General features: G+C 37.1%; 1 protein-coding gene across 6 annotated transcripts in view; it reads right to left on the reverse strand.

The window, feature by feature from the left end:
• LOC114881718 (cytochrome P450 6A1-like) overlaps nucleotides 1–10,690 on the reverse strand; it is a 28,988-nt gene extending 18,298 nt beyond the window's left edge. For 3 of the 6 annotated variants that reach the window (XM_046289872.1, XM_046289876.1, XM_046289877.1), the window contains exons 1-2: nucleotides 10,584–10,690; nucleotides 6,958–7,339 (exon numbers count right to left, since the gene is read on the reverse strand). In XM_046289872.1, the coding sequence (XP_046145828.1) occupies nucleotides 6,958–7,293 (336 nt within the window). In that variant the 5' untranslated portion in view covers nucleotides 7,294–7,339; nucleotides 10,584–10,690. Of the gene's footprint in view, nucleotides 1–6,957; nucleotides 7,342–9,368; nucleotides 9,490–9,906; nucleotides 9,926–10,151 lie in introns of those variants that run through there. The other 3 variants (XM_046289874.1, XM_046289873.1, XM_046289875.1) reach the window with 3 other exon arrangements.
• Between the last annotated feature and the right edge of the window lie 3,342 nt (nucleotides 10,691–14,032).

The following is a 14,032-nucleotide window of genomic DNA, read 5'->3' on the forward strand; positions in this document are numbered from 1 at the left end:
AGTCGCGTGACACCCAGTATATCCTACTAAATATGAAAGGTTTCATCGCGAACGATACATTCTTTACAGAGTGACATGAAGGAATAGATTTTTTGCTATAACGGTAGTTATTAACAAATTCCATAAATTTTTGCAAGTGGGATCGTCGCGGATATACCTCCTACTAAATGTGAAAGGTTTCATCGCAATCGGTACATTCCCTGCAGCGTAAACGCCGAAAGATATACAGTAAAACCTGGATAAATGCAACCAACATTGGGACCCAGTGGTTGCATTTATCCAAGCGAGGTGTCGAATCTCGGGTTACAAGCGACGACCAGCCAAGCGTGAACGTAGAAAGGGACAGACAGTGGCTGAAAGAGAGAGGTCCGATGATCAAAGGAAAGAGCCGAAACGTATCGGTGTGACTAATACTAATTGAAGTATAAAACATTTTTATTTTTGACTTTTTTTTATTGAAACTTTTACTAACGCATTGGTGAAATTTTTCTGATTACAATGGTACCAAACACGATATAGTTTCAATTATAATTACTTGCTAAAATTGATGTTAAAGGTTGGCGAAAAGCAACAGAGATCGAAATCAAAACCAGTCGCGGTGTCGGCTCTGGTTTCAAAGGTTTCATTTATCCAGGCACGGTGGCGATTCTGGGCATTTAATGTTGCATTTATCCAAGCGAGGTGTCGATTCTGGGCATTTAATGTTGCATTTATCCAAGCGAGGTGTCGATTCTGGGCATTTAATGTTTCATTTATCCAAGCGAGGTGTCGATTCTGCGTCTGTACACATGTTTTCTATTCAGCCGACATGCCGACTCTGTGTCCGTACACATGTTTTCTATTCAGCCGACATGCCGATTCTGTGTCCGTACACATCTTTTGTATTCAGCCAACATCATTTATATTCAGTCGTGGTGTCAATTCTATGTTGTTTATTCTATTACTATTGTTTATAAATATAATTCAAACTATATCGTGTTTGGTACCATTTTAATCAGAAAAATCTCACAAATGAATTAGTAAAAGTTTCATTAAGAAAAAGTTAAAAATAAAAAAGTTTTATCGTTCAATTAGTATTAGCCACACCGATATTACGGTCGGATCATATTACACGGTTTCCTCGTCGAGCGGCTCGGTTCGCCTAGGGGGATCCCCCCAAGTGGAGGGGATAGCGATGTTGCACTTATCCAAGCATTCTTTCGTTGCATTTATCCAGGTTTTACTGTACAGTAAAACTTGGATATATGCAACAAACATTGGGACCCAGGCGTTGCATATATCCAGTCGAGGTGTCGAATCTCGGGTTACACGCGACGAGCAGCCAAGCGTGAACGTAGAAAAGGACAGACAGTGGTGGAAAGAGAGAGGTCCGATGATCAAAGGAAAGAGCCGAAACGTATCGGTGTGACTAATACTAATTCAACTATAAAACTTTTTTATTTTTGACTTTTTTTTACTGAAACTTTTACTAACGCATTGGTGAAATTTTTCTGATTAAAGTGATACCAAACACGATATAGTGAAATTGATGTTAAAAGTTGGCGAAAAGCAAAGGAGGATTGGAAATGAAAACCGGTTGCGGCGTCGACTCGGGTTTCAAACGTTGCATATATCCAAGCGAGGTGTCGATTCTGGGCATTTAAACGTTGCATATATCCAAGCGAGGTGTCGATTCTGGGCATTTAAACGTTGCAAATATCCAAGCGAGGTGTCGATTCTGGGCATTTAATGTTGCATATATCCAAGCGAGGTGTCGATTCTGCGTCCGTACAAATCGTTTGTACCGTGCCGCGTTACCTATTCTACGTTCGTACACTACATGCGACGTGTTGCATGTTGCATGTTGCGTGTTTCATGTATCTTTGGTGTACGGCCTGCCTTATACATATGTAGCCAAATTATATCGTGTTTGGTACCATTTTAATCAGAAAAATCTCACAAATGAATTAGTAAAAGTTTCATTAAGAAAAAGTTAAAAATAAAAAAGTTTTATCGTTCAATTAGTATTAGCCACACCGATATTACGGTCGGATCATATTACACGGTTTCCTCGCCGAGCGGCTCGGTCCGGCTTAGGGGGATCCCCCCAAGTGGAGGGGATAGCGATGTTGCATATATCCAGACAAACTTCTGTTGCATATATCCAAGTTTTACTGTAAATGAAGTATTACGTTTTTTGCGATAAAAGTCGTTAAGAATGAAAAAATGCAAAATAATTTTTTTACGGGGTCAATGGGGAATTATACTCTACCAGATGCAAAAGGTTTCGTTCTAATTGGTCCATCTGTCTCGGCGTAATGGGTGAACATACATAAAAAAAAAATACGTACACGTCGAATTGAGTATCCTCCTCATTTTCGAAGTCGGATAAAAAACAACTTTGAAAGAAGAATGAAGATCTATGGAAGTTTGGTGAAAAGCGTCGTGATGTATGCAGCAGAGATATGGGGATGGGGCGAATCGGAGAGACTCGAGAAATTAACATATAAAGTACATAAAATGTGTATTAGGTTTGGACTTCAACACACCAACATATATAGTAATGGAGGAAACAAAAGAGGACAAAATAAGAATAGAAGCAGGCAGGAGAGCGGTGAGATACGAAGAAAAAATAAGGACGAAAGGAATAAACAAGATAATACTGGAATACTGGAAAAAGGTAGATACAAACTGCGAGAGAAAAAGATCGAAATGGGAAGAACAGAGAAGTCAATACTATGAAGAGAAAGGTATAGAGATACAGGACGTTAAATCTAGATGTACGGGAGACCTAACGCTATCAGAAAATCTGCAACAGTTAGACAGAGCAGAACAGTGCAAATCTTTTTACGACATAATACTAGTAGGAAGGTATAATGGAGAATACAGAGGAATAAGGGAGAAAAGTCGAGCTTATTATCTGAAAGCAAAATATAAAGGCAGGGATCAGTCAATGATTGCAAGGTTCAGATGTAGAAATGAAGAAAGAGGCAATAGATGCTGGAAAAATAAAGAGGACAACGTCTGTAGAATGTGTGGACAAGGAGAGGAGACAATAGAACACTTGTTGAAAGAATGTAGGGAAGTGGGAAGGGATAATAAATTAACAAGGTGGAATATTTTGCAGGGACAAGAACACGGGAGAAAGTGGATGAGGGAAATAAACCGAAGAAGGAAGGAGATAGACCAGTGTTCAGTACGCGTTCGCGGAAGAGGATGCCGTTATGTAACGCTGATTCCACCACTGGAAGATGCGTACTTCCTTACAACCTTTTACCGTTGTAAGGAGAATAAATTGTTTGAACACTGAATTATAGATATGTTTAATTCGTAGATGTTGTACAAATGTCTTTGATTAGTGTATGTAAGATAGTACCTCAGAGGTATCTCAAAGCTGAACTATGAAGCTGTGTCGGAGCGTATCGATAAGATCGTGTAAATTGACTTTAAGAATACTGACGAAGTGAGGATCAACAAGAAGTGACTTCGAGTCTCGGTGTCTCGTTCCAAGTTTTGTATTCTCCCTCCCCTGGGTCTTACGAACGGTCAGCAAGGAGCCGCAGAGAGGTAGTCCAACGAGGGAGGTGTTGACGAAAAGTGGCCAATTAGCAAACGTTTGGAGTTTGACTAATGGCCATAGGCTGACGGTTTAGCAAATCATCTTGCTGGACATTTCCCATGTAAGCTAGCCGAAAACCCAGCAGCTGCGGTGCATGTGGGAGTCTTAAGGTGCGTGTTTGCACAGAACCGGTAATATCTCCCATGCAAGAGCGACTGTGGGCCCAGATGGTCTTGGTGACCGGTGCTACCTGAGTATGCGGCTTCGATGGTTCGGGAGTTTTACAACCCGAACCGGTAGTGATCCAGGTGCGAACGATAGAGTGGTGCCTGGGACAGAGCACAGAAGACGGTTCGAACTCTGTCGGGGTTGGTAGAACTCACAGGACACATGCACGGCATAGGGTCCGTTTAAGACACGGAGAGAAACTTAGAATTTAAGTAAAGTGAATGGCAAGACCTCGTAAAAGATTGTAAACTGCTCGTCGCGAGCATTTGTGGAAATAAACGTTCTGACTTTACGGGCCTTGTTCTGTAGAAGGTCTGTTTACTGTTGGACCTTTTGAAGCTTCATGGTGATTGATTCGGTACCAGACAAAATACTACTCCGACCAGCTTGGAAAGGTTTCTAGCAATTAGACAATGTGCTATTGAACATGACTGACCGTGCTTCTAAATTGATGTAGTAAATTCATCGGTTCATGAATTTACCGTTGTTACCATTTTTACCAGGTACATAGAAGGCAAAACGGACGATATCTTACGGTGAGTTTATTGCACTCGATAGTTAAACCCGTAAGATTGTTAAAAGTATAAGACTGCTATTATGGATCCGCGAGCGGTGTACTATGCCGCGTAACAACCAGAGACAGAAGACCTGAAGTTTACGGGCAATATTGTATCATCTTATTGTATATAATTTATAAAATATTGTAGGCGCAATCACGAGTCAAACCCCCTTTCAAAGCCGAAAGGCAAGAAATAAAGTTATCTATCTATAACAAATAATAGTACATACCGTAATAAAGAGTTGTCAAAATTGTTAGTATAGGCAAAAATTCAGTATAGAATTAAATCTTTTTATAAAATAATTTTTAACAAAAAAAAAAATCCGACTTCAAAATGCACTAAAAAGTATAAAATAATTTCCATTTCATTTATATCTGTATTCCACAGCTATTAATACAATCTACTTAATCATTAAATAGGATACTAAATATATTTCAAAGTTTTCGGAGGCGGCGCAAAATTAAAAACTTTTCCTCTACTGGGAAGATCCTAGTTCAGGTGTCGGCAACCAGTGACAAATGACCCATTTGATAATTTCAAGTAAACAATATTCAGTGGGAATCAATATACCCATTACGAATTAACTATACTGCAGTTCACGAGTGACCGCACTTAAGTCGCGCAGCTAGTGACCTACTGAGGTCTAGGGAAATTTTTAATAGTGCGTGTGATTCCCCTTTACAGCTTGCTTCTAACTTTGCGTTCACATCATTTTTTTCCGGAAAATAATAGAATTTTCATTGCATCGTGAAACTTTACAATATCATCACCGCTTTTCAATTATCGTACGTCATATATTTCTGCCCACCATTTATATGATCGCAAGGTATAATAAGAAGCAAGCTGGAGAGGGGAATAACACACGTCATTAAAAATCTCTCTAGACCTAGTGAGCGGCACGAGTTAAGTATGGTCTCTTGTAAACTGCAGTATAGTGCATGTCCATCAGGAGTGCTGACAATTTCTCATACAATCGTTACAATTACAAATGTTTTCAACCGGACCTATAATTTTGCTCTTACGACTTATTAATTACCAAGTTTGCCATACCACAATCAAATCGTTATTGGCAGCACCGTTTGTTCGGGTATTTTTAATTTTGCGCCGCCTCCGAAAACTTTGAAATATATTTAGTATCCTATTTAATGATTAAGTAGATTGTATTAATAGCTGTGGAATACAGATATAAATGAAATGGAAATTATTTTATACTTTTTAGTGCATTTTGAAGTCGGATTTTTTTTTTTTGTTAAAAATTATTTTATTTCACACTTTTTAGTGGAACGAGCAGTATTCGAAGTTTACTTGCAGGGACAAGTTTGAAAAATCGCGATCGGTATATTCCTTGGAGGGTAACCCTAAAGAATAGGCTTTTTATTATAATAACAATAGTTATTAACAATAAGAAGTTAAATAAATTTTGGGAAATGGAATCATCGTGGAATGATCTACGAAATGTGAAATCTTTCATCGCAATCGGTGCATTCCTTGAACCAGAACGTATTTTGCAATAATGAAAACCGTTCGAAATAAAAAAATGCGAAATGTTTTTATAATGGGAATAATCGGAAGACATATTCTACAAGACGCAAAAGATTTCATTCCGATTGGTCCATCCGTCTCGGAGTAATCAGCGAACGCACATTTACAAAAAAAGGTCGTTAGAAATAAAAAAATGCAAAATATTTTTTTTACGGGACCAATGGGGAATTGTACTGTACAAGATGCAAAAAGTTTCATTCCAATTGGTCCATCCATATCAGAATAATCGGTGAACATACACCGCACGTACATGAAATAGTACGTTTTTTGCAATAAAAACCGTTCGGAATGAAAAAATATAGAATGTTTTTTTAACGGGACCAATCGGGGGACATACTTTAGAAGACGCAAAAGGTTTCGTTCCAATTGGTCCATCCGTCTCGGAATAATCGGCGAACAAAGGCAGAAAAAATAACAATAGTTTTTCACGAATATCTCGAAAACTAAAGGTTTCCGTTAATTATGCATAATGAAAAAGTTGTTCAGAATCATGCTCCCGACAATATATTAAAGGATCATTGAAGTCATTTTATGTTGAGATTACAAACTTCCCGTTTTTATTTTGCAATAATGAAAACCGTTCGGAATAAAAAAATGCGAAATGTTTTTACAACGGGACCAATGGGAAAACATATCCTACAAGACGCAAAAGATTTCATTCCGATTGGTCCATCCGTCTCGGAGTAATCAGCGAACGTACTTTTAGAAAAAAAAATCGATAGGAATAAAAAAATGCAAAATATTTTTTTAACGGGACCAATGGGGAATTGTACTGTACAAGATGCAAAAAGTTTCATTCCGATTGGTCCATCCGCCTCGGAGTAATCGGTGAACATAAACTGCACGTACATGAAATAGCACGTTTTTTTGCAATAAAAAGCGTTCGGAATGAAAAAAATGCAAAATGTTTTTTCAACGGGACCAATCGGAAGACATATCCTACAAGATGCAAAAGGTTTCGTTCCGATTGGTCCATCCGTCTCGGCGTAATCGGTGAACAAAGCCAGAAAAAAAAAAAAAAATATACTCATCGAATTGAGTATCCTCCTCCTTTTCGAAGTCGGATAAAAAAGTACGTTTATTACTTACTATTTCATGTATCTTGAAGCCACGGTTTGCAAATTTGGAGAAATCTTTAATAAGGACATCCTTGATGATATCAGGACCAAGAATAATTAAAATAGGTTCTCTTCTTGCGAATATTCCAATCATTGGTTCGTTCTTGTATTTCTTGTAAAGATTCGTTAGGAAGTCTGCCAATGACTGCTTTGCTAACATTGGTGCCATAATATTGCCAAACACTGGTATGGGTTCTGGACCTTTAATTCCACGTTTTTTCCAATAATTAAAGGTCGACGTGAAATAGTAGTAAAGTGCAAGAAAGACTGCTATGAAGCCGCAGGAAATTTCCAAATATGTCGCCATTTTGGTTTAGGGTTCTTCAAGAATTCAATTAATCGTAGATTGAAAACTGTAAATTATAAAATAATTAAATAGTGTTAGATATGTAGGAGAGATAAAATAATTTTTAACAAAAAACAAATCCGTCTTCGAAATGCACTAAAAAGTGTAAAATAATTTCTATTTTATGTATACCAATGCTCCGCAGCTATTAATAAAACCTATTTAATCGTTAAATAGTATACTAGCTACATTTCAACCTTTTCGGAGGCCGCGCAAAATTAAAAATACCCGAATAAACGATGCTGCCAATAACGTTTTGACTGCCATATGGCGAACTTGGTAATTAATAAGTCGCAAGAAAAAATACGGAACGTTATAGATACGGCTGAAAACATTTGTAATTGTAACGATTGTATCAGAAATTGGCAACACTTCTGATGTACTACTATAGAGAGATGAGATGATGATGAGCGGAAGGAATGCGGGTACGATTGGTCGTCGTCGATAAGTCACACCTCAGGCACATGCATTCTAGATCGTCACGCACTATTGGCCGATGCAGTTGCACATACTAATCGCGTCGCCTGACAAAGACGCTTCGAGACAAAGTGAGATAATACGAAGTCTGCGTTGCTGTGAATTTTAAACCATGGGCGTAGACTCGTATTATAGAATTCTATCTACAATAGCACTGTCACTTCCGAAATACGGAATTGCTACGCTTATGTAAGAGCGTGCCACTAAAATCGAATGGTATGGATTACGCGAGGATCAAACGTGGGGATAGGGCGGGGCGTGCGAAGTGCTCCCTTTGCTCCTGTGCTAACAGTAGTTAATCCGCGGTGGGTGTGTTGATTCCCGTTGAATATCGTTTATTTGAAATTATCAAATGGGTTATTTGTCATACGTTGCCAACGCCTGAGCTAGGATCTTCCTAGTAGACGAAAAGTATTTAATTTTGCGCCGCCTCCGGAAAGGTCGAAATGTATTTGGTATACTATTTAACGATTAAATAGGTTTTATTAATAGCTGTGGAGCATTGGTATAATAGGCCAAGCAACAGGGCAAAAAACAATGTATTTTTCGCACTTAATACTACCTATAAACCGATTGCGCCAACATAAAAAAGATACTTAATAGTTTAATTGTGCCATATTTTCAACTCCCAAATGCCATTGGTAAATTTTTTATTAACGATTTACACCCAGAAATCGTATTTTTTTAGTTAATTTAGTTATAAAATAAAAACTAATGGAGCAATCTTCATGCCATCAATAGAAACTTTGTAGATAATTAAATTACGAAGAAAATGAGCTATCGTTCGACCTGATCAGATAATTACGGGCGGAGAAAACTCGGAAAACCCAGAAAATTCGACGTTTGCTTATTAAATTAATATCTCCGTTAATTTTCAATTTGAAGAGCTGGAGCCTGGTGGAACAGTAATAATAATTATGCTGTTTGAGTTTGTAAAAAAACTGAAGCCGTGAGATAATTAGTTTTTGCGTTATTGCAATTTCAATAATTTCATGCGATTTATTGCATAATGTCTGCTATCGATATGGATGATCCGATTTTATTTTTAAAAGCAGATTTAAAAACTACAAGTAAAGGGCAACAGAACATCTATCTTGGTTTTTCATTAAAATGTTTTGAAATACATTAAAAAAAGATCCAAACATGGCTACAATCGGCCGAGCGCCGTAAACTGGCAGTGTGGTAGGGGGAGATGGAAGGTAGGAGCAGCGTATATGTATATATAGTAATACAAGCGGCCAGCGTGATGTTATATACGTTCCATTAGTTTTTATTTTATAACTAAATTAACTAAAAAAATACGATTTCTGGGTGTAAATCGTTAATAAAAAATTTACCAATGGCATTTGGGAGTCGAAAATATGGCATAATTAAACTATTAAGTACCTTTTTCATGTTGGCGCAATCGGTTTATAGGTAGTATTAAGTGCGAAAAATATATTGTTTTTTGCCCCGTTGCTTGGCCTAAGTTTGTGTACATTAGGTACATAAGGTAAATGCACACAAACTTATTCTGTTTTCCGCAACGTTTAAATAGGACTTTCCTTCTTGTTACACACATTTTCACGGATACAGCTACGATATGCATCCCCGTCAAGATATCGACGACAGACAAGGGCTTGGGTCCATTCATACTGGTATGACGGCACTTCCGTTGAGGAAAGTAGCGAGAGAATCATCCTGTAGAAATTATTTTACACTTTTTAAAGCATTTTGAAGTCGGTTGTATTTTTTGTTAAAAGTTATTTTATCTATATAGCCACTCTTAAATCACGAGAATTTGAAAAGGTCTGTAAATCCTGGCGAAGAGAACTGATTGTGTGTCAGAGATTGAAGCTTAATAATATTGTTTCTTAAATGAAGATTAACATCGTAATCGAAAAGTATAATCATCTAACTTGTAATGTTCCGATTTGATCATCAAGAATAAAACTTCGTTCCGATGAGGAATCTTGACAGGAAAATTCTCCAACGGAATTGAGTATGATAAATTTTTATAAAGGATAACTTTAATTAATCTTTCACTTATCGAAATCTCTGATCGTGTTCAACGATACATATAAATTATACGCAATACTAAATCAACGGTCAACAAACCTGACCGGCTAGTCCATCTGCAATCATCTAAAAGAATTATATATAAATTGTTGATTGAACGGCTCTTACTATACAAAATATCAAAGTGATCCGGATCAACGGCCAACAGACCTGACCGGCTGGTCAATCGGGAATCGTCAAAGTATTTAAACAAGAAATTCAGAATGGACGAATGGTTATCGAGTGACATACGTGTCGACAGAGACTCCTTATCCTTTGTACATATACTTCTGATAAATACTTATCTTTGATATGGCAATTGATCGTAATGTTGAGTATTGGCGGCACTTCGATTGTCAGGAGTGAGATGATCGAATCTTCACTTCGTTTTTTGAATAAAACCCGATACTGTTAACGGACTAACTATTCTTTTCACACGTGCCCTGAAGAAATCTCGGGAGAGAAGTGAGGCTAGGCCCTTCTCTCCCAATTACCTGCCCCACTCCTACCGTTTCACCCTTTCTTCCTTGACTGCCTGGATCCGCGCATTACGCAGGCATTACAAACTGATTGAACTGTTCCCATTCAAATGAATTATCTTCTATAGCACTACGCAGAATCTCTGCCAAATTCTCTTTTAATTGAATTTCCGCATCAAAGATCGGACTTTCCGGTTAACAATTGGTGCAAAAAGTAACAAACAGATGATTAATGACATTAATCGGATTAATATTTACCATTATATGGTTGCACGGCTAGTAAATAACGGACGACGTTACTTCCAATACTGCAGTACAACGAATTGCGCGATCTTTTTATACTTTGGTAGAAGGTAAAAAATAAGAATGTTATTGCACGCAAATAACATTTCTTGATAAATATTTTATTCACTGACAGTTACATATCCTGTGTACCCGGTATCACAATTATCTGACTTCATTTAGCATAAAGTGTTCGTGTGCAAAACAGTAAGATTACCTAAAACGTTATTCTGAAATTCAATCGTATTACCACGAATTGATATTTTATGCCCGTATGATATTTAGATATTTACAAAACGCAGCTTAAATTACATTAATTAAAATTAATCAATCTTCAACAGAAGCGATTTTAACAATTATTTGTAATTTGCGTAAATTATGGGTAGTTCTTTACCGCACAGACATGTGCGTATAAAGATACGTATGGTAAGTACATGATAATAATTCTGTTATCGTAATGTCTGCATATCTCAATACCAGCCTTTGTTAGACAGACATAACGCGGAATGCAGCGAATAATTACTTAATGTGATTAATAAATGCGTATCTCATAGAAATAGCCACCCGTATGCCTATACATGTATATCCCACAAAAAGTACATTACATGTAAAAAAAAGGTAACGCCAAGTAGTTTAGGCACTATATGGTACATATTTTGTGAATTTTCTAAAAAAGTAATGGATATCATGCAAATCCAGCCAAGTATTGAGTTATATATATTTTTCAAAATATTTATACTTGGCGTTTGGCTGCCTCGTTGCGATTCAACAAAATTTGTTGTACGTTATTCCAAACCTGTGAATACATTATCGACTTTATTGGAGCGAAGCTCCTCTATTAAACGACTGATAGGCATTTTTTGTAACTTTTTAACTCAAAAACTGGATTATCAATTTTGACCATTCTTTGCAAGCTGATCACAGTGGTCACTATGAGTGTTTATATAGAATAAAATCAGGATTATTATTGCAAAAAACAGAAAGTTTCTAATCTCAACATAGGTTGATTTCAATGACCCTTTAATATGTTGTCGGGGGCATGATGCTGAAGAACTTTTTTATTATGCATAATCAACTGAAAGCTTTAGTTTCCGAGATATTCGTGAAAACCTATTGTTACTACTACATTGAATTCTACGTATGCCTACGTGTATTTTACCGCCTACTCTGGCGGTGTATGGGTCAGAATGCAATCGTCTGTCTCTACTGTTTCTATACACATATCGCGTCGACTAGAAACCAGTATACAGGTAAGTCTCGATTAATGCCGGAACCTCACAATTGTTCCAGCAACGGCACACTGGTTTGTTTCCATTTTATTGCTTTCGTCAGGTTCACTGTGGATTTCACCTTTATATTTGCACATATCGCATATTACACTGAGGGTGGTCCTCAGGTCCGACCGTTTCATGCCGGTTATTTTCAGGTGTCTAATTCCACAGTCTTCCCTGTTTTTAGCATAGTCACCTATTTTTTGAAATTCAGAAAAGATGGTAGACAGAATTGTTCTTCAGGCTCGTTCGTTACAATTTTCTGTATCATCAATTTTTCATTTTCGGAAGTTGTGCCTTCCATATTTATCCCATCTTCTGTATTGTTTGTTTCTTCAATTTCAAACAATTCTTCCGTCGTTTCTTCAAACATTTCTGTAGAATTTGCCGTTTCTGTTTCTTCATCCAATGGCAAGTAAATTTTCTCGGGAGTGTATTTTTGTCCATCGGATGTTGACGGCTCGGAAATATTCTGAAGGGCTAAACGTCGTCTTCTTTCGCGACATGCTCTTTTTTTGAATATCTTATTGTACTAATTGGTGATTTTGGCCGACGACTTCTGTTTTTTATCCGACTTCGAAAAGGAGGAGGATACTCAATTCGATGTGTATTTTTTTTTTTTTTTTTTTTTTTTTTCTTCTTCTAAATGTATGTTCGCCGATTACTCCGAGACGGATGGACCAATCGGAACGAAACCTTTTGCGTCTGGTAGAGTAAGTCTCCCGATTGGTCCCGTAAAAAAATATTTTGCATTTTTTCATTCCTAACGACATTTTTTTCTAAATGTATGTTCGCCGATTATTCCGACACGGATGAACTAATCGGAACGAAACCTTTTGGATCTTCTAAAGTATGTGTGCAGATTGGTCCCGTTAAAAATACATTTTATATTTTTTCATTCCGAACGCTTTTTATTGCAGAAAAACGTACTATTTCATGTACGTGCGCCGTACGTTCGCAGATTACTCCGAGACGGATAGACCAATCGGAACGAAACTCCTTGCATCTTGTAGAGTATATCTCGCACTTGGTCCCGTCAGAAAGGCATTTTGCATTTTTTCATTGCTAACGATTTTTTTGCAAGAACGTAATGCTTGATTTACATTTTTCACCGATTACCGCGAGACGGATGGACCAGTCGGATCGAAAATTTTGCATCTTGTAGAGTATATCTTCTAATTGGTCCTGCAAAAAAATGGTTGTATTTTTTCATTCCTAACGACTTTTATCGCAAAATACGTAATAGTTCATTTATATCTTCCGGCGTTTATGCTGCAGGGAATGTACCGATAGCGATGAAACCTTTCACATTTAGTAGGAGGTTTATCCGCGATGATCTCACTTGCAAAAATTTATGAAATTTGTTGTTTTTTAACAACTTAAATTCGGTCAATTTTTTTTCTGTTTATGGTTATTAGCTAAGCAACAGAAATCTAAAATCACCTTACACTTTGCTACAAATACTACTGGTTCCACTAAAAAGTGTGAAATAAAATAATTTTTAACAAAAAAAACATCCGACTTCGAAATGCACTAAAAAGTATAAAATAATTTCTATTTCATTTATACCAATATTCCATAGCTATTGATAATATCTACTTAATCGTTAAATAGGATACCAAATACATTTCAAAGTTTTCGGAGGCGGCGCAAAATTAAAAATACCCGAACAAACGATGCTGCCAATAACGATTTGATTGTGGTATGGCAAACTTGGTAATTAATAAGTCGTAAGAGAAAAATTATAGGTCCGGCTGAAAACATTTGTAATTGTAACTATTATATGAGAAATTGGCAGCACTCCTGATGTACATGCACTGTACTGCAGTTCACAAGAGATCATACTTAACTCGCGCCGCTCACTAGGTCTAGAGAGATTTTTAATAACGTGTGTTATTCCCCTCCACAGCTTGCTTCTTATTATACTTTGCGAACATATAAATGGTGGGCAGAAATATATGACGTACGATAACTGATAACCGGTGATGATATTGTAAAGTATCACGATACAATGAAATTTCTATTATTTGTCGCAAAAAAAATGATGTGAACGCATAGTAAGAAGCACGCTGTAAAGGGGAATCACACGCACTATTAAAAATCTCCCTAGACTTCAGTAGGTCACTAGCTGCGCGAGTTAAGTGCGGTCACTCG

Source organism: Osmia bicornis, unplaced genomic scaffold (assembly GCF_907164935.1).
Source record: "Osmia bicornis bicornis unplaced genomic scaffold, iOsmBic2.1, whole genome shotgun sequence".
NCBI lineage: Eukaryota > Metazoa > Arthropoda > Insecta > Hymenoptera > Megachilidae > Osmia > Osmia bicornis.